Below are 27,783 nucleotides of genomic sequence, written 5' to 3' on the forward strand. Positions count from 1 at the left end.
AAAAATAATACTGTACTTCACAAAATTCAACATATTATATAAAAATATATAATTATATAACTATAATATAATGAAGTCTATAAAATTTATAATTTAACACTATAATAAACTATAACAAAAGAAAAGAAAAAGAATATTTAAGTTAAATTTGTGACCCACACCTGCTTGATTAATGAAAAACTGCCTTATAATGACAACATCATCATAGCTTTCTGAAATGTCATCTGCAACAAAATAAAGAAAAATAAAATGTAACTACCAAAATACACATAATATACATGCATAGTCAAATAATATTCATAATTAAAGAAATAAACCTGTAGCAGGATGTCTCAAATCAACAGTGATTATATCATCATAATTCTCGGGTGTAATTTGTTGCTCTTCTGAATGAGTTAAAAGCAAAAGAGGAAAAAAAACAAACAAACAGATTTTTCAGTTCAAGGCCCCTGTAGGTTAACTAACTAATTAAGTTAATTAAGTGAAATCTTGTGATCAGTTAAAAATTTACTGACCTGTTAGGCCTGTAGTGGTGGTGACATCATTATAGTAGTCAGGTGTGACTCCTATATAAAAATAATAATAATAATAATAATAATAATAATAATAATCAATTACAATGAACATTAAAAATAACAACAAAAAAAGTTATAAAAAATCTAATTATGGATTATCTTTACATTGGAAATATTGTTTGTATTTTTTATATTCAAGATATATAACACTGAATAATGTTAACTTGCTAAGTCAATTTTTTTTCCAGTTATTTTCACATTCCTGTATGTAACATTTTTACATTTCATCCCCCTAACCTGAAAGAAACTCATCATCAGCTTCTTCGTACCCAGAGTACTGTTCTTCAGAAATCACACTTCCTGTTATTGGGAAGCAGAATCTTAGAAATATGTTTACAATCAAAAACATTTGGATAATATAACACTAACCCTATATCACTTCAAATGACACACACACAAGGTCCCACAAATTAATCAGTGTGATTTATTCCACTCACCCTCAACACATCAGACACTATGACAGTTACTCACCCCTCTGAGTGAAAAGACCTTGTCTATTAATGGGTCTGCGCTGAATCTCCTCATAAACGGCCTCAGTCATCGTCTTGTGTCTCCTCTTAGAGAGAGCTGTAAGTGTAGACAGACAAACCTGCTGTCAGTTCACAACACATGACTGATCACACACTGAATAAGACACAATATGACAGTCTCTGGATCTCTCCTACCTCTCCTCATCACTCTGTTCTGCTGAATCAGTATAAGCAGTGGTACTAAGAGTAGTAGGAGCAAAACTCCCAGAACAATCACAAGCACTGGGGGGACGGAGAGAGACGCTGCTGGAGGAGTTTGTGGAGGAGAGACTGATGTTGAGCGCACTGGAGGAGAAACTGATGCTGTTGTGGCAGGAGTAGTGGACACTGACAAATCTGTAAAATCTGTCAAACACACAAACACATTCAAAATTATCCAGTCATGTTTGTCTTAAAATGATCTAAAATGAATATTATTTGTTTGTCTGTGACCTGCACAGGTGAGTCCAGCGTGCTCTTTGTGGGAGCAGTCAGTGTGGTTTTTCAGGGAGAGAGGACAGTCCCACAGGTGAATCTCATTCCCTCTGCACTCGACTCTGTTCATCCACACAACACCTTCACCAGCACCAAAGACTGAATTCCTATCAGCCCTCAGTGCTGCTCCACAACCCAGCTGCCTGCAGACCACCTGAGCATCGCTGATGTCCCACTGATCATCACAGACTGAGCCCCACACAGCGTTATGATACACCTCCAGCCTCCCAGAGCACCGGCCCTTACCTCCACTCAGTCTGAGAGGAACATGATCTAAATTCACAGACAAGATGACACATTTTTGGCCAACAGAGTTATGTCAGAACAGCGGCAGCTACATGCCTTGAGATCAAATTGCACTATCAACTTACATTGCATATAGCTTTCATGATTTTAAGCTCTCCATCAAATTAAATTACCTGAACACTGTCTCTGGTAGGAAGATGCAGAGCATTTCAAATAACTACGAGGGGACTCATGACTCTCCTGTTCTGTAATTATAAATTAAGTCAATATATTTTACACTTATACTTTTATTTTATATGGATTGCTGTTGTAATTTTTCAGGCACAGAATTTTGTCTGCATCAGTCTTACCTGAGCAGGTGATTTTGGCCACTTCATCTCCATCACAGTCATTTTGTCCCCACGGTAAAGATGGACATTGCCACAGATTTGAATCATGTGGTCGACATTTCACTTCATCCAACCAGTTAGTAGCTGATTTCACTCTTGATACTGAATCAGAAAAATCACCAGATCTTCCACAGTTCAGCTCTTGACAGATCAGACTCACTGTGTCTCTCTCCATCTGGTTCCAGCACACATTACCCCAGGATCCATTGTAGAAAACCTCCACATTCCCTTCACAGCCCTCAGTTAACCTGATTTCCTTAAAATCTTGATGGAAATTAAAACAAATATTATTATAAAATTCCAAAATGTAAAAAATAAATAAATTAAGTTTAATTAAAAATACAACAGTCTACTCTTTACCTGAGCACACAACTCCTACATCCTCCTTGTGTTGACAGTCATGTTTTCCCCAGCCTGGAGAAGAGCAGCTCCACAGGGACGTCTCATTCCCCTCACACTCCACCTCATCCAGCCATATGGGTCCAGAACCAGGACCAAACCAGGCTGGTACCTGCTGGTTACTGAGGGCCACTCCACACTGCAGCTGTCTGCACACCACATGGGAATCTTTAATATCCCAGGAGTCATCACACACTGTCCCCCATGAGCCGCTGTAAAAAACCTCCAGCCTCCCTGCACAGTCTCCCCCAGAACCCACCAGCCTGATGGACCCACGACCTGATATTCAGAGAAAGAAAAACACATTACTGACCACTAACAAATGAAGAATCTGTCCAGATGTTGTTCTTCTCACCAAGGCAGGTGATGGACAGCTGTTGTGAGGAGCTGCAGTTGAGAGTTTGTGGAGAGCTGCAGTTCCCCAGATGAGCTTCACTCCCAGAGCACTGGAAGCCCGTCACACACTCATGACTGTTTTCAGGACTGGATGAAGAGGAGCCGTAGAAGTTCAGCACAGAGCCACAGCCCAGCTGTCTGCAGACCACAGAGGATTCAGTGAGACTCCATGAGTCCACCAGAACTCTCCTCCAGACCTGATGGATGAAAACTTCCAGCTCCCCCTCACACTGTCTCTCTCCAGACAACCGCACCAGACCATCATGAAGAGCCAGAGAGGAATCTGAGTGAAAGATGTGGCATTTTATTAATATATAGCAAGGTAATTTATGTACTAACCTTTTATTTATTTATTTATTTTTTTTTTTTTTTTTTTAATAAAATCCTCTCACTAGAGCAGATGACTCCAACATCTCGTCTGTGAGAACGTTCAGCTCGACTCCATGAAGAGATAGAACATTCTGAGAGTTTTGTTTCATTCCCGTCACAATCAAACACATCAGCCCAGATTTCACCACTTCCCTCTCCAAACCAGTCTGATCCCACAACAGACACAGCAATCCCACAATTCAGCTGTCTACAGAGGACACTGGCAGCTCTCATATCCCAGCATGCATCACACACTGTGCCCCACTCTTTGAGGAACTGAAGCTCCACTCTTCCAGAACATGAGTCTGAGCCGTTTACCAGTCTGAGATCAGTGTAACCTGGACAAAAAACTTTTTTCATTACAAGGCCCATTATAAAAACAATTTATATCAATAAAACATATGTGGACTGAGAAAATTCTGTTTTTTATATGTATGTTATGTAAAAAGGGGTCAAAAATTATAACCATTCAGTTGCAACACAAAAAAAATAAACAACTTATTTGGATAACTTTTGCAATATAATATATTTAAAGGTATAGGTTACCCAAAATGTAGTTCTTTCATCATTTACTTCCAAATGTGTATGAGTTTCTTCTGCTGAACATAAAATAATATATTTTGAAGAATGTTGGTAACCGAACAGTTAGCCACTAACGTCCATAGTACTTTTTTTTTTCATTACAATGGATGTCAAGGCCTACCATCAACTGTTTGATTACCAACATACAGGTTTGGAACAACTTCAGGGTGAGTAAATGATCCCAGAATTTTCCTTTTTGGGTGAACTATTACTTTGATTGATCATAGGTAATCTTACATTAAAAATAAATGAAGAGACACTGAATATTGATTCTTTACCAGAACATTTGAGGCCCACATTAATGTCACTGCTGCAGTTGTGTTTGTGGGATGATGATACTGAACAGAATGAAATCTGAGATTCATTTCCTCTGCACTGAATCTCTTGTGTCCACATCTGAGCATCTCCTTTGTCAAAAGCAGCTGCTCCCAGCACCTGTACAGGAGCCCCACAGTCCAGCTCTCTACACACAACCTCTGCATCCTGCTGGTCAAAGACAGCGTCACACACTGACATCCACGTCTGATCATGAAGTATCTCTAGCCTCCCAGAGCACAGATGAGGTCCAGCAGCAAGTCTGGAAGGCTTATGACCTGTTTATATTGCAGGAACCACAGTGCACAGTAGTGAAAACACATAATACAGACGTAATGCAGAAAAAAAAAAATTTTCCACATAAAACACAATAATTCTTTGCATAAACACAAATTCATGGCCAAGAAGTAGGGAAAAAAATGTTTAATGCTTAGAAGTACACCATTATTTACCTGAACAGATGACTCCTGCATTTGAATTGTGAGTACAGACATTTATGCTCCATCCTGATGACCCACAGTTCTTCAGTGTGGACTCTGATCCAATACATAATGCACTCATCCATACTGGTCCCGATCCTTGTCCAAAGTGATTATCAGTTAGAGCATCTACAGGTTCTCCACAGTCCAGCTCTCTACACACCACTGCAGCATCAGTCATATCCCAGAAATTTCCACACACTGTTCCCCACTGACCTCTATGAAGAACCTCCACTCTACCAGCACAGCGACTGTGACCATCAACCAACCTCACATTCCTTCTCTCTAAGTGACAGAAAAATACAAAGAGAGACTATGAGTAAAATGTAGAATATTAACAAGATATTACTCCCATTTTACTTTATTTCTTACCAGCACAGAACAGGCCATGGAAATTATCTGAACAATGGTTTTTATAAAGGGATGTTGGACAGAGGTGAATCTGAGACTCATTTCCTCTGCACTGAAACTCTTTTGTCCACATCTGAGCATCTCCTTTGTCAAAAGCAGCTGCTCCCAGCACCTGTACAGGAGCCCCACAGTCCAGCTCTCTACACACAACCTCTGCATCCTGCTGGTCAAAGGCAGCATCACACACTGACATCCACGTCTGATCATGAAGTATCTCTAACCTCCCAGAGCAACTGGAGTTTCCAATAAGTCTGGTACCTGAAGTAGCGAGAGATAAGAAATTTGTCTATCATGCATGTGTTTTGATTATGGGGGAATTCATCCTCATGTTAATCCAAATCCTTATGAATTCCTTTCTTTTCATGGAACACAGAAAGTGAATATTTAAAGAATATCCTGGCCAGTCTTTTCAATATAATACGAGTGAATTAAGACTGAGGCTGTCAAAGCACCAAAAAAATGGGGGGGGGGAAGAAAATTTAACTAAAAATAAATTTTAATGTCATTTTATAACAGAATGCACAAGCCTCACACTCAATTTCTTATTTTGGATCTTATGGAGAGAAAAGAAAAACTATATACCTTGTGCTTCACAGAAGAAAGTAATTCTGGTTTGGTCTGGCATGAGGGTGAGTAAATAAAGTAGGCTATTCTCATTTTTTTTTTTTTTTTTTTTTTTTTAACTACCCCTTTCAGGCAGGTGGATCATGAGTAATATAAAACAGAGTGGGCTTTGGAGCAGATTACCCGAACAGATGACTCCTGCATCTTTAGTATGATCACAGAGATATGAACCCCATTGTACTGTTCCACAATTCTTCAGTGTAGACTCTGATCCAGTACATAATTTGCGATTTGGCCAGATTGCTCCTGATCCTGATCCAAAATGAGCATCAACAACAACATCTACAGGTTCTCCACAGTCCAGCTCTCTACACACCACTGCAGCATCAGCCATATCAAAGTCAACACCACACACTGTTCCCCACTGACCTCTATGAAGAACCTCCACTCTACCAGCACAGCGACTGTGACCATCAACCAACCTCACTCTCATATTGTCTATATAATAAAAACAAAGATAAGGAAAAAGGCTCACACTTAATTTTAAGGTCCAATACTCGCTATTAACAAACCACTGACTATGACTTTTGCCTCAATAAACTCCTAATTTGCTGCTTATTAGTAGTCAATAAGGCAGTTGGTATTGGGTAAGATTAGGGATGTAGAATATGGTCATTCAGAATATGTGCTTTTTAAGTACTAATAAACAGCCAATATGTTGATAATAGGCATGCTAATAATCAACTAGTTAATTATGAGAATTGGTCCTTATACTAAAGTGTTACCAAAAAAAAAAAAGAAACAGACAAAATTAAAGAAAAAGTACCACAAAAAGAAAACAAAACTATGAAAGTAATATTTATTATAGATTTAAGAGTCATTCAATTCAACTAATTTCAGTTTATTTAAAGAAAAAACTCAAACCTTCACACACCAGTCCAACACTGTATTCATGTGAACAGCTGTGTTTGTGTGAGGAGTTAGTTGGACAGAGGTGAATCTGAGACTCATTTCCTCTGCACTGAATCTCTTGTGTCCACATCTGAGTGTCTCCTTTGTCAAAAGCAGCTGCTCCCAGCACCTGTACAGGAGCCCCACAGTCCAGCTCTCTACACACAACCTCTGCATCCTGCTGGTCAAAGACAGCGTCACACACTGACATCCACGTCTGATCATGAAGTATCTCTAACCTCCCAGAGCAGCGAGAACCTCCAACCAGCCTGACTTCTGAATAAGTAAACACATATCAACAAAATCATGCATTATTTTAAAGGTAAATAAAATGATATTTCTCCACCTACAAGGCCCTGTCCTGAATAGAGCATCTGAGGTTAATTTGGAGTCTTGCGGAATTGCTGTGACTACTGCTTGTGTATGCCAATGAGTTCCACAGGGCCACTGGGTTTTCCATAGGTTTCATTCAGGTTTTATGTCAATTACAAGACAACCAGGTGAAAATAGTCATGCAATGAGTGCTTTTGGCACATCTGTTTTCTATTATAATACAAAACTCTTAACTTACCTGAACATATGACTTGAGCACTCTTATCAAGACATTTGTCAGGCAATTTTATGGATCCACATTTCTTAAGTGTAGACTCTGATCCAGTACAAATTGCAATTTTCATTAAGACTGGTCTTGATCCTAGTCCAAAATGAGCATCACCCAGAGCATCTACAGGTTCTCCACAGTCCAGCTCTCTACACACCACTGCAGCATCAGCCAAATCCCAGCCAAGACCACACACTGTTCCCCACTGACCTCTATGAAGAACCTCCACTCTACCAGCACAGTAACTGGTACCATTTACCAATCTCACATTTATTATGTCTAGGAATATAAGAAACACAAAAAGAAAATAGAAAAAGTAAGTGGAAATTAAAATGAAATAAATTAATAATAATAAAAAAATTAATGACTAAAAAATGAATACTGCTTTGTTGCATTTTGAACTCCTACCAGTACACAGCAAACCAATACTGAACTCATGAGAACAGTTGTTTTCATTTAATGGTGTTGTTGGACAGAGGTGAATCTGAGACTCATTTCCTCTGCACTGAATCTCTTGTGTCCACATCTGAGTGTCTCCTTTGTCAAAAGCAGCTGCTCCCAGCACCTGTACAGGAGCCCCACAGTCCAGCTCTCTACACACAACCTCTGCATCCTGCTGGTCAAAGACAGTGTCACACACTGACATCCACGTCTGATCATGAAGTATCTCTAACCTCCCAGAGCAGCGAGAACCTCCAACCAGCCTGACTTCTAAATAAAACATATGTAAAGTATTAGAAACCACTATGCAAGCGCAAAAGTTTAACACAGATTTTACTTAGAGTATGTACAAAACTTTACCTGAGCAGATGACTCCAGCATCTTTATTATGATCACAGTTGTGTCTATCCCATCCTCCTGACCCACAGTTCATCAGTGTGGATTCTGATCCCCTACACATAAGAAAACTCATCCAGATTCGTCCGGAACCTGGTCCAAAGTGAGCATCACCCAGAGCATCTACAGGTTCTCCACAGTCCAGCTCTTTACACACCACTGCAGCATCAGCCAAATCCCAGTCATCATGACACACTGTTCCCCACTGACCTCTATGAAGAACCTCTACTCTACCAGCACAGTGACTGTGACCACCAACCAGCCTCACATTCACACAATCTATATACTGAGCTGAAGCAATGACAAAAAGATGATGGGATTAGAATGAGGGTGGGGGTGGAAGAGAAAAAATAATGCATACTGTATTGTGGCAACTATACAAATGGAACACCTAAGCTTTTAAATGTAATATATCTTCATTTTTTTCTCTCTGTATCATGCAGTGTATCTCTTTATCTATAAGCTTTTATATCAATTAAGCGCAAATCAATATAGGAAAAAAAATAAATAAATTAAATGGTGCGTGCCTCTTTGGTATTGTGTAAATAAATAAACATGATTAGGCATTCTTTTCCATCATCTTATTATTATTATTATTACTATTATATGAGACACCACATAAGTTACTTATAAATAAGATTGACTGCTCTAAGATAACATCTGAAAATAACTTCATCTGTTTCATTCCTTGTGTACTTACCAGCTGTGATGAATATTACAACTGCAGACAGTAAAATGAACATCAAGCATCTTCCCATCATCCTCATCCTCAGCGTGATTAACTCAACACCCAGAACAAGCTTCTCCGCTCTGATGATACAGAAGTACAGGCATCCTCTCAGCCCCCTTAATGAGAGAGAAAGAGGCCCAACACCCTCCAATCACACTCGCTATTACCTTATTAGACACAACAGAGGAAATCATCAAACAACTTCAGTGACAAATCAGAGGATGCGTTTCTGATTTTCTCCATATATATCAAAACTGTCAGTGCTTGATGAACTCCTCCTCCACGCATATCAAGACCTCAGTGAGGGGAGGCGCACACACACACACACACACACACACACACACACATGTATGATACTTACAGGAGGCAGGAAACTCTCCAGTTTATTTACAGCATCAAAGCCCAACACCTGCAGAGACGAGATAAAAGCACTGATAACTAACAGCATATGTCCTAAAATGTCTATTAGTGTTAGCACAACATTAACACATAATAAACTCAACTCATTAAAATTAATAATATTGTAAAATGGCTTTTAAAAAATTACCTAATTTACCTAAATCCACAAGTGGTTTCAGATGGCCCACAAAAACCATAACTGTCATTTTGTGAAGATAAGCAACCATTTTTGCTTGTACTATATATCTTTCTTGGGCTTTTGTCATCTTGTTCAAGTTCTGTATGTGAGACTAAGCAGTCTTTAAGCTACTCAGAAAAATACAATGTTCTAACAAAACTGATTTTTCTTATAAAGTGACATGCAGAAAATGTTCCTCCTACCTGACAGACAGTGGAGAATTCTCTGGCCCTGGCATATGGCAAACAAACAAAATGAATTTTTTACCTTCTTTCATTACTACTAGCAAATGAGTCTGAACTCCACCCTGTAGAGCTATATGCTGTGCTGACACCATCTACAGAAAAGCAGTAATGACATCATCATCGGATGTGCTCATTCACCATCTGTTATTGCTAGATTAGCGCAAGCAAGGAGAATATCTTCAAATATCAATTTAAGACAAAGTTTTAAAGGTAAATAAGGTGGTTTCAGAAAACATAAGATTTATGTGTTTGATTTAGTTTTTAAACCACTCTTGTTTGATTTTCAAGTCCAGATTAAAATCCATCGCGACATTAAGTTCTAAAATTATTTTATAATGAATGCATAATTGGCCTACATTTGTTGTCAAAGTTAATGTAGGCTATTAAATGCCCACTGTCCCCAAGGTGAAGAGGACATCATCACAAACTTGAATTATGTTATGCACATCTGACTTCATCATGCTAGTTATGGACTGACTCAGCACCGGATCTTTAAAGGGATAGTTCACTCAAAAAATGAAGTTTGCCCCATAATTTACATAATTACTAAAATATTTGCATACTGGAATGCTAATGCTTGGGTAAGATAATGTAACATTACAACAGCTGCCTGTGCTGCCTTCATTTACTAGCTCAGTTTCTTGTTCTCAGTGACTTGTTCGCTAAACTAAATATCCAATCAAAGTTCTCACTCTCACCAATGGCCTCGATGTTGATTCGTAAACTGCCGCTGACGTACACCATTCAAACTAGCCCGACAGATGCACGCCAACGGCCCGACATTTGCCAATGTATCCCGGCTTAGCACAAAACACACTGCATAATTTTAGCAATCCTATAAGAATATTGCTTGTCACACTGTGCGACATGGATCTATAAACTTGGCTACGACATGTTTGTAGACTGTACGATGATGACACCTTTTAACTCGTACGCTACGACACACGTTTCTATAGAAGAATAAACGTCATCAGCATGTGCTAGTGGTAAACAAAAAGAGCATGATAAATCACACTTTAGCAGCTGTAGTTTTTATGTGTGCTGAAAAAAGTGGAAGCGGCAAAAGAGGAACAGATAAGAGCTTGAGGTACGTAGTTTTATGTTTTAGCGCCAACCACGATTGTACTCTGATGTGAAAGTCATATACACCTGGGATGGCTTGAGGGTGAGTAAATCATCGGGTAAGTTAATTTTTCATTAGGGTGAACTATCCCTTTTAATCTTCAGCTCAAGATTAGACTTGTGTTATTATACTTTTACCAAGTATAAGTAAGAGCAGTGAGAGATTCTTAACAGGAGGACAATTTTTATCAATAACCTATAATAACATAAAAGTAATACCATAGATTTAATGATACAGGTTGGAAGAATTAAATAATGGCGTTATTTAGTTTTGCTCTAATCATACAGGCAAGTAGCCTACAAACCTATTCTTTGACGTTTCTATTATTGCATTTCATCTGTAATCCGCGAGATGGCAGTAAAAGACCATAAAAAAGCGATTACCTGTTGTTCACTTTGACACCAGCAGGGGACTGAATCACACCACTGAAATTGCTGGATAAATCTGATTTTTTATTTTTATTTTCTATCTGTGTGCCTGTCTGCATAACCAAAAAACGTAAATAAAGTCAATAGTCGTAATGTCCAAGTTCAATAGTCAAACCTAAAAATCCTATTCGTGAACGGATAGCCAGTAAACCTAATGTTTTCTCGTTATAACACTTAATTTCATCTATCTCGACATCAGTTCTTTTCTCGTAGTACTTAACGAAGTTCCGTTTCTGTTAGACTACATACTAAAGTTTGAACTTCTTTTTTTTTGTTATACTATCAATTTGTGACGTTAACGTTGTGTAGACTTGGACATTGAAAAAAAGTTAAATGCCTTCGAAAAAAAAAATCATGGAGTTCATCAGTCAACAATATTAAAAAAAGGTATTCTAAATTACAACCATGGCTGATGATTAAAAATAATTAATCAATGGAATTATTCGGGAGATTTCATCAACAGTTAGGATGGGATTTATTATTATTATTATTTATTTATTTTTATTTTTTTTGGTTATTAATTTCTCATTCTTAATTAATGTTTTCTGTATTAAGAAATTAATTCAGGAAATCAGGAGTAGAATGATCACTAAAAATGCTGTTTCAATTAAGTATTACTTCCACATATTTTTGTCATATAGCAGACATTTTTTTACTATAGGGCGAGAGACGTGTAGTCTCAAAAAGGGAAAAAAATTGGCATCCCACCATGCAACTGTATTCTTATGACAATTGTTTTACACTACAACACACAGCCAGAGAATAACATTTATGCAAAATATCTTATTTAGGTGATCATGAATGCTTTCCAACATACATTCAACAAACTCACCTGTTTTTTCAGAATCGACATATTTGTGCAAGTCATTGTGTAACTGTAACTATTTGAAAGGAACAAAAAACTTTAAGAGAAGAGTAAATCAAACCATCAATAAATGATTATTAAGCATAGAAATACTTAACCCGCGCTGTATCCTGATCCATAACCTTAATCATATTTTAACTAGAATTTATAATGTTCAAACAGTAGTTGTCTGTTCATCTACATTTGTGTTCAGCATCTAGAACATTTTAAGCAACATATTAAAGAATATTAGGAGAATCTAAAGCAACTTTTTTTTAAAAAATTGATGAAAATACACAGAACTTCGGTAGTCGAGGTGTGGCCATTGAGTTATACGGCCCGAAACTCCCTCATCATTTGACTCCTCCCCCACATCATCATAGTCTGCATTAAAAAAAAAGTTTAATGTTATGATTGCATCAGAGTTAATTTCATTTAAATCAGCAAATTACTAATATAATTATTTATAATTATAAGTATTTGTCTCTTAAAATAGGTTCTTACAAAAATTATGTTGGAATCATAAAATGCTGTTTGAATTACGTATTACCCAATAAGGTTACCTAACAGGTTTATCACATCTTCAGTGATACTCAACAGCACATCATCATACTCCTCCTGAATGCTCCCTCTTTACACATGTACAAAAATTTTGATAAGTTTTAAAAATTTTTAATAGACCTTGAAGAGGGTGTCATGTGGTAATACAGTAGGTCCCTGTCCGCCATAACCTCATATGAACAGATTTTTAGAGTTACACCTGATATAGCCATAATAATTTGTAGGACAATGAAGGGTATGAAAACACAGGAGGTTCAAAATATCATAGAACACTAATTTAGTTTATTAAAAAGTTCTTTGTGACTCACCATGTTCAGCACATTGAGTAGCATTGTCCATTAATGCCAATAAGATGACACATCTTCAGTGATACATCATAATTCTCTGTTACACATGTGTGTCCAATTTTAAATAGACTAGGTCACACACACATAGCCACAACACATTTTCACACACACCACACACACACACACACACACACACACACACACACACACACACACACACACACACAGGCACAGACACAAGCACATATACATTGTAAGATCTTAAATGTAAAGTTAAGCTGATAAAATGACATTATTTTATTTTATCTGAAATGGCCTCACCTTAAAGAAGTAGGGTGTAAAAATCCATAAGAAAAATAATCCAAAAATAAAATCAACTTTTTCAGTACCACAGTTCTGTCCAGTAGTAACGACTTCATAATATCCCTCTGGTGTGTTGTCTAAAATTTAACACAAAACCATTGTCATCGCACTCAAAACAAACTTGAATGTATTGTAATATATCAATATGCACATTGCAGAATTACAGAAAGAGAAATACAACTAAAGTACAGAAGAGCACCAGCACCTGTTTCACGGTCTGGTCTTGGTCCCCAGTAAAGATATCCTCATACAATCCTGGTGTGAGTTTCATTCACCCTCTCTGCAAAATCAAAACTAATAATTCTATATGTATATAGAATATATATACAGGTGCATCTGTTTTTTTTTTTTTTTTTTTTTTTTTTTTTTTTTTTTTAACATAATTTTGATTTTTTTGTTTGTTTGTTTGTTTTTGTTTTAATTTTGATGAAAAACATTTCAAAGTTTTTTTTTATTGTTTGTTTTAATTTTGATGATCCAGTATCTCAAAATATTATAATATTTAAATTTAAGTTTCATTAAATGACCATCTCTACAGTAAATTCTCTGTATCACTTTTTCTTTGAAACCACAATAATGGGGAAGACTGCTGACTTGGCAATGGTCCAGAAGACAATCATTCACACCCTCCACAAAGAGGGTAAGTTACAGAAGGTCATTACTGAAAGGGGTGGCTGTTCACAGAGTGCTGTATCAAAGCATATTAAATGGGTCATATGACGTTGATAAAAGAACATTATGTTGTGTATTTGCTGTAATGCAATGTGTTTATGCGGTTTAAGGTTACAAAAACACATTATTTGCCACATAATATACATTATTGTTGCTCCTATATGTCCTGACTTTCTGAAATGCGTCGATTTTTACAAAGCTCATCATTCTGAAAAGGTGATGGGGTATGCTGATTAGCCAGCTATCCAGTGCCATTGTGATTGGCTGAATACCTCAAGCATGTGACCGAAATGTTACCAAACTTACTATACTGTGATGCCGTCTCCCGGCGCGACGAGACAAAACCAATAAAACCCATTACAAATGAGGCATTTGTTGCATCCAGTGTGGGCATAATTACTGATTATAATGGCTTTAACTGTCTTTTTATGTGTTGCGTTGCGTGTTTCGCCGCGTAAACATAAAACCATGTCTGCATTTTTGATCGGAGAAACAACAACCAAAAAGCCTACTCTACTGCTCAAAACGTGTGTTTGAATCATCAGTGGCAAATTCTTTAAATATGAAAAACATACTTACAGTCTGTGAGTCTGTGAGAAGCACCAGACTGTCCTTGCAAAGTTGAAATTGCCCCACTTTATATAAAATAGCCTTTGTACATGGACACATTGTAGTGTTGCTCTCCCAGGTTCAGTCCTCCATAAAATGTGTGCTGCACACATCTGAATATTTAGGTTTCGAACTGTTCTGGAACAGTGTTGTAAAATTAAACTTAACCGCTGATTTCTGGTTGTGTCCTCTTTTGGAAGGCCCCAAACAAAGTATTTTCACCTTACAGCAAAAACAGCGTATCCACGACGACAGGGTCCGGCAATCAACAGAGAGAATCAATAAAAGGTACGTTCCAAAGTTTTCCCACACAGTGAGTAGACATGTGGTGTGTGTTTAAAGAGAGAATTTAGGAGGCTGTGGGATGCGTCTTAACTTTTTATAAAGATATCTCTTAGGGTTTGGAGACTTAGTCTTTGCAACTCTCCAAAGAGAAAAGAAAATTTTAAATTGCATCCTATGACCCCTTTAAATGTAAAGTTGACTGGAAGGAAGAAATTGGATAGGATAAGGTGCACAAGCAACAGGGATGACTGCAACCTTGAGAATACTGTCAGGCAAAGCCGATTCAAAAGCTTGGGAGAGCTTCACAAGGGGTGGACTGAAGCTGAAGTCAGTGCATCAAGAGTCACCATGCTCAGATGTCTTCAGGAAAAGGGCTATCAAGCCAATTCTGAAACAGAAACAATGTCAGAAGTATCTTACCTGGTCTGAGGAAGAACTGAAAAGAACTGGACTGTTGCTCAGTGGTCCAAAGACCTCTTTTCAGATAAAAGTAAATCAAGGTCTGGAGGAAGACTGGAGAGGCACAGAATCCAAGCTGCTTGAAATCCAATGTGAAGTTTCCAAAGTCAGTGATGATTTGGAGAGCCGTGACATCTGCTCGTGTTGGTCCATTGTGTTTTATCAAGTCCAAAGTCAATACAGCTGTCTACCAGGAGATTTTGGAGCACTTTATGCTTCCATCTGCTGACAAGCTTTATGGAGATGCTGATTTCCTTTTCCAGTGGCACTTAGCACCTGCCCACAATGCCAAGACCACTTTCAAGTGGTTTGCTGACCATGATATCACTGTGTTTGATTGGCGAGCCAACATGCCTGAACAATACAGAAGAGCTGAAGGCTGCTATTAATGAAACCTGGGCTTCAATAGTGCCTCAGCAGTGGCCACAGGCTGATCGCTTCCATACCAAACCACACTGATGCTGTAATTTGTGCTTAAAGGCACAATATGCAAGATTTTTTTATTAAAATATCCAAAACCCACTAGAACAGTGTTATATATTTTGCTGACTACTTAAATTACACCAAACCAAATTTATAATTATAAAATACAGAAAAATAAAAAAAATCAATCTAAACAAACGAAACGTACCCATTCCATTTCAGTGTAGATAAAAAAAATAAAAATTTAAAATGTATCAAGATAAAATAAAACAGTGCTGCTGAAGCGGTCGACTCGTTCAGCAGCTTCGCTCTGCCCCCTACGAGCCATTATCCCAAACCCGCTCAACACCACCATTTTAATAAAACATCATCTAGCCTCACCCTGCTTCATTCTACTATGTTAATAAATCATTATCTCATCCATGAACATGATTTCTGCCCGAGTCCCGTCAGATTGCATCGGCTGTGGGGATGAAGATGACAACTCCCATGATTCCATACTCAGTCATGGCATCATCAAACTTTTTTGTTTGTTTTGAATAGTCCTCTAGCGGTGAAAAATTACATGGTGTGCCTTTAAGGATCCCCAACCAAATATTGAGTGCATAAATGAACATACTTTAAAGAACTTGAGCACCTCTGTTTTGCAAATCCTTTTTATTATTATTATTGTTATTATCATCCATAGCATGACTATCCCTATTTGAGTCCTGGAGATTGCATCTTTCATGGGCTATATGCTCTATTAGCAAAAAAAAAATTCCACACTCAAAATGGTCAAAAACAAACTGTTTTGTTTTTTTGAAATTGTCCTCTACGGTGAAAAAACTTTTTTACGATGCAACTACATATATATCCCCAATCCAATATATAGATGTAATATATATATAAATCATGGTTGTGATCTCATTTCACTATCTTCAAAATTGTAAATAATAAATAAAATAAAAAAATAATAACTATTATATATATTATATATATTATATATATAGATACACCCTGACACAGTCATAATCTGAAATTCTGAATCACAGATTACAGTTATTTACTGAGATTGTTAAAATCACCTCTCTAACCTGTGAGAGAAGCTCATCAGTGTCTTCAGAGATGAGACTCCCTGTTAAGGCAGAGCAGAACAATCAGAAATGTTTTTTTTTTTTATTTCATCTTTGTAGGATTCAGCTTTGCAAGATGTTTTGAAAGTTAAAATCAACAACTTGATCTTTATACAACATGAGGGTGCCAAGCTGATTTGAACATATGTAAGGGAGAATGAATTATGTGCTAGCAATGAGGAGAAGTAAAACACTGTAGACTCCTTTGAAATCAGTACACAGTTACAGTTACTTCTTCGGTCATGATGCCTCACCTCTATGAGTTAATTGATTGTGTCTGTGATAAATTTCTCATATACTGGCTCATTTCTGAGACTGAGTCCTGTGTAGTCCTGTGTACCAGTCAGAGAGAGAGCTGTGAGTGTAGACAGACAAAACCTGCTTGTCAGTTCACAAACACATGACTGATCACACACCGAATAAGACACAATATGACAGTCTCTGGATCTCTCCTACCTCTCCTCATCACCCTGTTCTGCTGAATCAGTATAAGCAGTGGCACTAAGAGCAGTAAGAGCACAACTACCAGAACAATCACAAGCACTGGACGGGCACCGAGGAGAGACGCTGCTGGAGGAGTTTGTGGAGGAGAGACTGATGTTAAGCGCCACTGGAGGAGAAACTGATGTGTTGTGGCAGGAGCAAAATGCGTGGACACTGACAAATCTGGCAATGAAAAAAAAAAAAATGCTGAAATTATAATCAGTTCATGCAAAAGTGTCTTGAATATACAAATGTTTTCACTTTAAAATGAATTTTTCAGGGAGAGATATTCCTCAGTGTTTGCTGTGACCTGCACAGGTGAGTCTAACATGCCCTTTGTGGGAGCAGTCAGTGTGGTTTTTCAGGGAGAGAGGACAGTCCCACAGGTGAATCTCATTCCCTCTGCACTCGACTTTGTTCATCCACACAACACCTTCATCAGCACCAAAGAAGACTGAATTCCTATCAGCCATCAGTGCTGCTCCACAACCCAGTGCCCTGCAGACCACCTGAGCATCGCTGATGTCCCACTGATCATCACAGACTGAGCCCCACACAGCGTTATGATACACCTCCAGCCTCCCCTAGAAGCACCGGCCCTCAACTCCACTCAGTCTGAGAGGAACATGATCTAAAACACATATCAAACAGCACGGACCAGATTCAGCACAACATTGTCATAAACCTCATGTTATTTTCTGTATTATTAACTGTTTTAAATCCCTCTGTGCATTCTATTCTAGAGCCCTCTACTTCTCTCTGTGACCTCTCTGTTGACAACTTTTTGGTGGTGGTTGGTGGTGTTTCCAAAGTTTTGCTCATTCATGGAATTTGCATCAAATCCTTGGGCCAGCTATTGACATCCTATTTTATCTACACTGAGAGTATCAGCTCAGTTCCCCTATTCAAATACTGAAAATGGTGGTTTTGTTTAAAATTATCTTATTTTGTTTTACATTGAATGAAAATCCCTCAACAATTTGTGCTGATGTTGACCATAACATGTGGCAATACCAGTATCATAACTTAAATTTGAAATCATTGTTTGCATAATCATGCTTTTTTCATTGTTTTGCAACCCTGTTTTATCATAAAACTTGGTAATTCTTGTTTTGTATTTATTACACCTTCATTTAGTCAGCTATTTCTCTCTGGGAAGGAATGATCCGTTACTCCTATTTTACAGCACCATCCCCTATCAAATACAGAACTGATTTTAAAATTCTATGGTCAACCCTGATCCAAACCATATGTTGTTTTTAAATTTGGTACTGTTTTGTTTTTATATAAATAAAAGTTTTTATTATTAATGCATCGGTTTGTTTTTAAATGTACTTATACAACATTGAAAAAACACCACCAGAGAGAAGGAAGTTTAATGCACATATAGTAAGAATAACTGTAATCAATGTTAGCAACCTAAAAATGCAAAACAAATGACTGGCAGAAAGCACCTCCAATTTTTCTTATTGGTGAAGTGTATTCTTTGTTTGTTTACAGAGTCAAAGGTATTCTATAGTCTTTGGTCAATGGCTGTCACAAGTACGAATAATGGAATTCATTATTATTAGTATTTTCAAAGATATGTCAGCTATTGCAGTTTTATATGTGGTAAAAGTAATAAATATTTCAACCAAATTTTGTTGTCAAATAAACCTTACTTGAACACTTTCTCCTGGTAAGATGATGCTGAACATGGTCAGATGACTCCGCAGAGACTCTTGACTTTCCTTGTCTCTGAGATTATAACCATGATCACAGTTTCATGAAATAATTTTAACCAATAATTCATCCATGTGTTAGTCATGTTTCTTTTATATTTACGAGAAATATCACTGAGTTTTAAAATGGTTTAAAATTTTACCTGAGCAAGTGATCATTGGCCACCGTCGTTTATCACAGTATTCTGTGCCCCAGGGGTGATGATGGGACCACTGCCATAAAGTGGAATTCATGTCGTCGACATTTAAAATAATCCAGCCAGTTATGAGTCTTCAGTCCCACCTGAATAGCTGGGTTCACTGCCAGATCTTCCACAGTTCAGCTCTTTGTGCAGATCAACTCGCCTGTTGTCTCTGTCCAGCTGGTTTTAACACACATTTCCCCAGGGATCCATTGTAAGACCACCTCCACATTTCCTTCACAGCACCCTCAGTTACCTGATCTCTTTAAATTCTAGATGGAAAAGAACAGGGAATAATTCTAATATATATATATATCTATAGTAGATATTATCATATATACAACACCACACACCACACAACACACACAGGTGCTGGTCCCGAATAATAATTAGGAATATCATCAAAAAGTTGATTTATTTTCACTAATTCCATTCAAAAAGTGACACTTTGATATTATATATTTCATTTCATTACACACAGACTGATAGTATTTCCAAATTTCAGTATCTCAGAAAATTAGAATATTGTGAGAAAGGTTCAATATTGAAGAACACCTGGTGCCACACTCTAATCAGCTAATATAACTCAAAAACACCTGCAAAGGCCTTTAAATGGTCTCTCAGATTCTAGTTTCTGTAGGCTACACAATCATGGGGAAGACCTGCGTGCTGCGTACTTTGACAGTTGTCAAAAGACGACCACTGAAACCTTGCATAATGAGGGGCAAGACACAAAAGGTCATTGCAAAAAAGAGGCTGGCTGTTCACGAGAGCTCTGTGTCCAAGGCACCATTAAATAGAGAGGCGAAGGGGAAGGAAAAGATTTTGTGGTAAGGAAAAAAATAAAAAAATAAAAGGAGTACAATTCAATAGGGATAACTGCAGCCCCCTGGAGAGGAGTGTAGAAACAAAAACCCATTCAAAAATGTGGTGGGAGATTCACAAAGCGGTGAATGCAAGCTGGGGTCAGTTTGCTTCAAAATGTAACCCCTACGCACAGAATGTATGCAAGAACATGGGTTTCAGCTGTCTCATTCCTTGGTGTCAAGCCACTCTTGACACAACAGACAGGTCAGAAGCGTCTTGCCTTCAAAAAGGACAGGACAGCTTGCTGCTGAGTGGTCCAAAGTCTTGGTTGATCTGAGTGAAAAGTAAATTTTGGTGCATTTCCTTTGGAAATACGCGGTCCCAGAGTCTGGGGAGAAAGGAGGAGGCAGGCAACACAATCTAAATCATTTGCTTGAGGTCCAGTGTGAAGTTCCACAGTCAGTGATGTGTTTGCGGGTGCATGCTCTGTATGCTGGTGTGTGTCCACGGTGTTTTCTGAGGTCCAAGGTCAAGACAGCCATATACCAGGAAGTTTTAGAGCAACTTCATGCTTCCTGCTGCTGACCAATTTATGGAGGTGCAGATTTCATTTTCCAACAGCATTGGCACCTGCACACAGTGCCAAAGCTACCAGTACCTGGTTTACGGGACCATGGTATCCCCTGTTCTTAATTGGCCAGCAAACTTGCCCTGACACTTAACCCCATAGAAAATCTATGGCGGTATTGTGAAGAGGAAGATGCGATATTCCAGACCCAAGGAATGCAGAAGAAGCTGAAGGCCACTATCAGAGCAAACTGCTGGGAGTCAGAATATAACACCGAGTGAGCAGGTGCCACAGACTGATCGATCAATTCAGCCACGCCGCATTGCTGCAGTAATTCATGGTAAAAGGACGAGCCCCAAACTAAGTATTGAGTTGCTCGTGTAATGCTCATACTTTCCATGGTTATACTTTTCATTTGGCAAGGGGGGGGGCCACGCTTTCTTAAAATCCTTTCTTTGTATTGGGTTCTTAAGTTAGATTCTAAATTTTCTGAGATACTGAATTTGGGAGTTTTCCTTAGTTGTACAGTTTATAAATCATTTCAAAACATGTAAAAGGGAAATAAACATTGTGAAATATATCAGTCTGTGTGTAATGAGATGAAAATAATACACAAGTTTCACTTTTTGAATGGAATTAGTGAAATAAATCAACTTTTTGATGATATTCTAATTATATGACCAGCACCTGTTTATAAAAGAGCTTTTAAGAAATAAATATTTGGGGGAAAAATAAACTGTATTTCCCTGCCAGACGATAAAAACATTTCAATAACAAATAGATCTAAATTTTACAATTTGGCAATGCTGTAAGATGCATTGGCTCTTTATTAACTTAAACAGAACCGGACTTCAGAGTCATTCATTTGAGAATGGATTAAAATATGGTGGTTCCGATATGAATAGTTAGTAGCAGTGTTGCATCTCGGAATAAGGAGAACTTTTTCTTGTCGAGTTGTTTCAGTTACTGTATTCCAGCTACACTATCAAAAATGCATGGTGCATGAACCCTCAAATTCTTTCTTTCGATTCTTTTAAAAATGTAAAACAATACAAACATTTTTTCAACCCCTGTTCTTAATGTGTATAATGCAAACACAATGGATATTGCTAATCATGAGTGCAATTTATGGGTTATTAAATTGTTATTATTTAAATTATTGTTAACAGTTTACCTGAGCACACGACTCCTACATCCTCCTTGTGTTGACAGTCATGTTTTCCCCAGCCTGGAGAAGAGCAGCTCCACAGGGACGTCTCATTCCCCTCACACTCCACCTCATCACAACCTATGGCGTCCAGAAACCAGCGACCAAACCAGGCGTTACCTGCGGGTTACTGAGGGCCACTACACACTAGCAGCTTGTCTGTCAACACCACATGGGCATCTTTAATATCCCAGAGGAGTCATCACACACTGGTCCCCCATGAGCCCGCTGTAAAAAACCCTCCAGCATCCCTGCAACAGTCCCTCGCCCCGAAGAACCCCCAGCCTGATGGACCTTGCGACCTGATATTCAGAGAAAGAAAAACAGCATTATTTGACCCTGCACCAATAACGATCTGTCCAGAGTTTTGTTCTTCTCACCAAGGCAGGTGAGTAACAGCTGTTGTGTGGAGCTGCAGTGAGAGGTTGTGGAGAGCTGCAGTTCCCCAGATGAGCTTCACTCGCCAGAGAGCACCTGTGAAGCCGTCACACACTCATGACTGTGTTCAGGACTGGTCTGAAGAGGGAGCCATAGAAGTTTCAATCCACAGAGCCCAACAGCCCAGCTGTCCTGGCAGACCACAGGAGGATTCAGCGTGGGACTCCAGGAGTCCCAGCAACTCTCCTCACCAGACCTGATGGAATGTAAAACTTCCAGCTCCCCCTCACACTGTTCTCTCTCCAGACAGCCGCCGCCAAGTCACAGTCGATGAAGAGCCAGAGATGAATCTGAAGAGAACATGTTATGTGTTTTTGAACTGTTTAGAACAAATCTTGTAATTCCCAGAACAATAATAGTTCGTTCCCCCCACTATTACAACATAATAACTCCTCCTTGATTAGATAACTAACTTTACCAAGTCATATGACTCCCTCATCTCGTCTGTGATAACATTCAGCGCGATCCCTGAAAGATGAACATTCTGAGAGTTTTGTTTCATCCCGTCACAATTCAAACACATCAGCCCCGATTTCACGTCACCACTTCCCTCTCCAAACCAGTCTGATCCCCGACAACAGACACGGTCAATTGCCCACAATTCAAGCTGTCATACAGAGGACACTGCCACTCTCATATCCCAGCAGTGCCATCACCAACTGTGTCCCATTTACTGAGATACCTGATGGTCAACTCGACCAGAACAGGAGTCCTGGTCCGTTTACCATTTCCTAGATCAAGTGTGGCCCTAAAATGTACATGAATACAAAATGTCCTATAATAGTTATTAAGTTAATTAGTTTATTTTAATTTGTAAGTTTTTTGACAAAAAACGAAACAACCGTTGTGATTATCACAGTAGTGGAAAAATACAGCTTCCATTACTCCAGAACATCACAGCCCCAATGGCAATTCTCCCTGGTGACCGTTGTGGTTGAAAGATGATGTTGGGACAGAAGAAATATAAAGCTTCATTTCCTCTGCACTGAATCTCGTTGGGTCCACATCTTAGTGTCCGCCTTTGTGAAAAGCAGCGCTGCTCCCAGCCCTTGTACAGGCGCCCCAGCAGTCCAGCTCTCTCCTACACAAACTACCTCTGCAATCCTGCTGGTCCAAAGACAGTGTCACACACGGTGTACCATGTGGTTCCCATGATTCAACTCTAACGTTCTCTCCCAGAGGCAACAGGTGGAGGTCCATCAATAATCTGGATGTTTCTGATCTGTTGTATCTTATAAGTTAATAAATTGATACAAACGAGACATATCACAGTTATTTGGAGTTTTATCTGTTAGACGCAAATGAAACATACAACATGAATATCACCTCAGCTGTACAGTCAATTTATTCATTTGTGACATTTTTTCACAGTAAATTGGTATACAATGTTATGTGTTCCCACGCTGAGCAGATGACCTCCATCAATCATCATTATGATTACATGTGTGCACCCCCATCCTGCTGATCTACAGGGTTCTCTTCAATGTAGAGTCTATTCCGAACATAAAGCACTCATCCAGATTGTCCCTGATCCTGGTCCAAGAGTGAGCAGCACCCAGAGCATCTACAGGTTCTCCCACAGTCAGCTCTCTACTAACACACCACTGCAGCATCAACCAAATCCAATTCGTCACACACACTCACTGTTCCCCACTGACCTCTATGAAGAACCTCCACTCTCCCAGCACAGCGACTGTGACAACCAACAACCCGCACATTCATTGCAACTGAGAAAGAGTAACAGAAAGAGAGAGAGAAAGCGTGCAAATTTGGTCATATTTAAAAAAATGGACCACTGGGTAAACTATTACATACATAAGTGTCATTCTCTCTTTCTCGTCATCTCTTAAATCCATCTCTTACCAGCACACCAACACAGTCCTAACATGGTTTTTTCCTGAGAACAGTTGTTTTTTATAATGATGGTGATGTTTGGACAGAGGTGAATCCTGAGATTCATTTCCTCTGCACTGAATCCTCTTGTGTCCACATCTGATTGTCTCCTTTGTCAAAAGCAGCTGCTCACCAGCACCTGTACAGGACGCCCCACAGTCCCAGCTCTCTACACACAACCTCTGCATCCTGCTGGTCAAAGACAGTGTCACACACTGACATCCACGTCTGATTATGAAGTATCTCTAACCTCCCAGAGCAACGAGAACCCTCCAACCAGTCTGACTTCTGAAGAGACACAGATTATTTAAATAATTACTGGGGAAAATAAATCCCTTTTGTACACCTTGATGTATAAAAGTCATATATCCAATAGCCTATTGTTTTTTAAACAACCACCAACTAGAATCTGAAACCTATAAACAATATTGAGAAAAAAAAATTGGAAGGTGTAGAGCATTGGTTCTCAACACTGGTCCTGGGGGACCCACTTGCTCTGGCACATTTTAAATCTCTTCCTTTATTTAATGCATCTATTGATCATCAGCTGACTGATAGAAACACACCAACCAAATGAAATTATTTCATAAAATAAGAGACACATTAAAAAAAAAAAAAAAAAAAAAAAAAAAATGCATTTAGCAGATGGAGGGCTTTTATCCAAAGCGACTTACAGTGCATTCAGGGCTATCAAATTTGTATCTGTCTGTGCTCCCGGGGATAATCAAACCCCAACCTTGCGCTTGTTAAAAAAACGCAATGCTCTACCACTTGAGTCCCCCAAAACCGAAGTTGAGAACATAGAGAAATTTAGCATGTTTATTCACTAACAGAGACCATGTTTTTTGCCCAAATATTTTGGTTTTGTGTGTCTATTCAAACTAAATTATTTTAGTAGAGACCATTTTAGTGATTAGGTGAGTTACAGTACTGTGTGGAAAGCAGTTTACCCTGAGCATCTGACTCCAGCATCTTCATTATGATCACATGTCACTTTTACTCCATCCTCAACCTGTGCCACAGTTTTTCAGTGTAGACTCTGACCCAGTGCACACAACATAACTTATCCAGATTGGTCCTGTTCCTGGTCCAAAATGAGCATCACTCAGAGCATCTACAGGTTCTCCACAGTCCAGCTCTCTACACACCACTGCAGCATCAGCCATATCCCAATAATCATCACACACTGTTCCCCACTGACCTCTATGAAGAACCTCTACTCTACCAGCACAGCGACTGTGACCACCAACCAACCTCACATTCACATGGTCTGGATATTGAACAGAGAGAATGAGAAATGAAGAGACAGTGCGGAAAATAGAAATTATTATAATACACATTATGAGAGGGAAAAACATTTGGGTATTTGGGTAACATTAAATTTTCAGTCAAGGGATTTGAATCTAGAAAATAAATTTAGCTCCAACCTGCACACAATCAGCGCAACACTGTATTCATGAGACAGTTGTTTTCCATGTGATGGTGATTGCTGTCACAGAGGGTGAATCTGAGATTCATTTCCTCTGCACTGAATCTCTTGTGTCCCACATCTGAGCTCTCCTTTGTCAAAAGCACTGCTCCCAGCACCTGTACAGGAGCCCCACAGTCCAGCTCTCTACACCACAACCTCTGCATCCTGCTCAGGTCAAAGACAGCGTCACACACTGACACTCCACGTCTGATCATGACGTATCTCTAACCTCCCAGAGCAGCGAGAAACCTCCAAGTAGCCTGACATCTGAAGCAAAACAATGAATTTATATATATATATATATTATATATATATAGATATATACACTGTATATATATATATATATATATATATATATATAATATATATTATATATATATATATATACCAATAAAACTATAACAGAAAACAAACCGACATACAAAAACCTGCGATGTATTAAAAAACAGTATTTTATATATTCCTCAGATCACATTTCACATGGAAAACACTACACATTTTATATATTTGTATTGTATTCAGAATATATGAAAAAAAAAACAGATTGGAAAAAAAAACAGTAGACATAAATGATCAACAAAGGTTTCTTGCATACTGTAGGTATATTCTTATTTATTTGCTTTAGTACGCATTACACTTGACATGAGATTATGTTTGTGATTTTTGTATATACGACTCAAAAAGTTTGCGGTCAAGACATAATTTTTTTTTGTTCAGCAAGAGGTTAACAAAAATACAAAAATTATACTTATGATGTTACAAACAGAATCTTACAGTATGCGATGGGTGCCACCCCACAGGCGAGCATAAGTCTCAAGTGGAACACTCTATGACATTACTGTGATCCCACAAGGCTCGCAATTCTTGTACCGCTCTTGGTTTAGCCGGTTAGAGGATCCCACTAATTCAAATAATGAGAAAGACCAAAATTGCCTATCACAGATACCCAGATTTACCTGACCGTATCAACCAAATGACTACAGCCACCATTGACTCCCTCTGCCAATGCAATGATGAAATTCACATTTAGATGTGCCAGAACATTTATTTCAGTTAAACAAGGAAAAAAAACTACGGAAGTTCTAAGCTGCCATGCATTATCATTTTTTTCCTTCTTGTTTTCCCTCGCTATAATTTTACTTAAAAATCATCGACTTAATTTTCGTCATTATCTGAACATAACGAAAGTTGGTGTTCTTGTTATTAAAGAGACTTAATTTTGTTATCTCGCCTAACATTACGAGAAGTTGTTTTCATCTCTGTTATAATGAACTAATTTTTTCTCATTACTTCGGACAGAAAAGAACAAAAATTGTTTCTCGGTTATAACTACTATACTTTTTCTCGTTAATCCCCAGCTCGACATAGACCAAAAGGTGTTCTCTAAAGAAGTTACAAAACTGCCGCCTACATGTGGCACTACAGACCTGAATATAATGATGGGGTGTTGGGTACTGTACTGACACGCTTTGGTATAGAATAGGACATTCCTCAGTGATCGCATAATTTGTTCAGATGATGTTCATTATGACATTTCATAATTCATAAATGTTAAATGCTGGAATCATTAGTGACTTTTTGTGTATTAAAGTTTCTTGATATATGAATGAGTTATCACCAAGGTGTTCTGTTTCCATAAAATAACTGCTTATCAAAACTAAGGTTGACGTCCACTGTATTCTGGTTTTGCACCTATATCTTTATTTGTTCTTCTTTGAGGTAAGTATAGGCGAAGCAAAATTTGCTGAAATATAGGGCTACAGTACGAGCCGCCTGGGTGTCCCATCAGATGTTACCCTGTCTCAAAGTTTAAGTTCGTTACTATAATCCCCATCTATGATCAGCTAGATCTAACAATTCATTGTGTTAAAATGATTTCCATTGTTGTTCGAGATCCGAGAAAATTAAGTCGTGATAACGAGAAAATTAAGTCGTGATCAAACGAGAAAAACAACCTTTGTTCTGTCGATATAACGAGGAAACTAAGTCGTTATAACGATGAAAAACAAACTCGTTATGTCGAGAAGATACACGCGAAAATTAATTCGTTATACGGGGAACGGAAAACAACTTGTCTATGTCGAGATCACGACGAAAAGTAAGTCATTCTAAACGAGGAAAACAAGAAGGAAAAAAATAAATAAACTTCCGTCAGCAGCTTAGAGACCTTCCGT

At 38.4% G+C, this 27,783-nt stretch overlaps 2 protein-coding genes across 2 annotated transcripts; both read right to left on the bottom strand.

Moving 5' to 3' along the window:
* Positions 1–1,913: 1,913 nt before the first annotated feature.
* On the bottom strand, positions 1,914–2,875 carry LOC122137107 (scavenger receptor cysteine-rich type 1 protein M130-like; the record flags this gene model as incomplete). The annotated part of the gene is made up of 4 exons (XM_042722592.1): positions 1,914–1,921; positions 1,999–2,070; positions 2,176–2,478; positions 2,575–2,875. Coding segments are annotated over 4 exons (684 nt in total), but the record flags the coding sequence as incomplete, so codon positions are not given.
* A 43-nt stretch (positions 2,876–2,918) lies between these two features.
* On the bottom strand, positions 2,919–5,030 carry LOC109092776 (scavenger receptor cysteine-rich type 1 protein M130-like). Its single transcript, XM_042722593.1, has 4 exons — positions 4,728–5,030; positions 4,239–4,553; positions 3,514–3,716; positions 2,919–2,987 (listed from the first exon to the last, which is right to left on the bottom strand). The coding sequence occupies exons 1-4, from the start codon at positions 4,933–4,935 to the stop codon at positions 2,919–2,921; spliced, it is 795 nt and encodes a 264-aa protein (XP_042578527.1). The 5' UTR covers positions 4,936–5,030.
* Between the last annotated feature and the right edge of the window lie 22,753 nt (positions 5,031–27,783).

This window comes from Cyprinus carpio, chromosome B4, assembly GCF_018340385.1.
Source record: "Cyprinus carpio isolate SPL01 chromosome B4, ASM1834038v1, whole genome shotgun sequence".
Taxonomy (NCBI): Eukaryota; Metazoa; Chordata; class Actinopteri; order Cypriniformes; family Cyprinidae; genus Cyprinus; species Cyprinus carpio.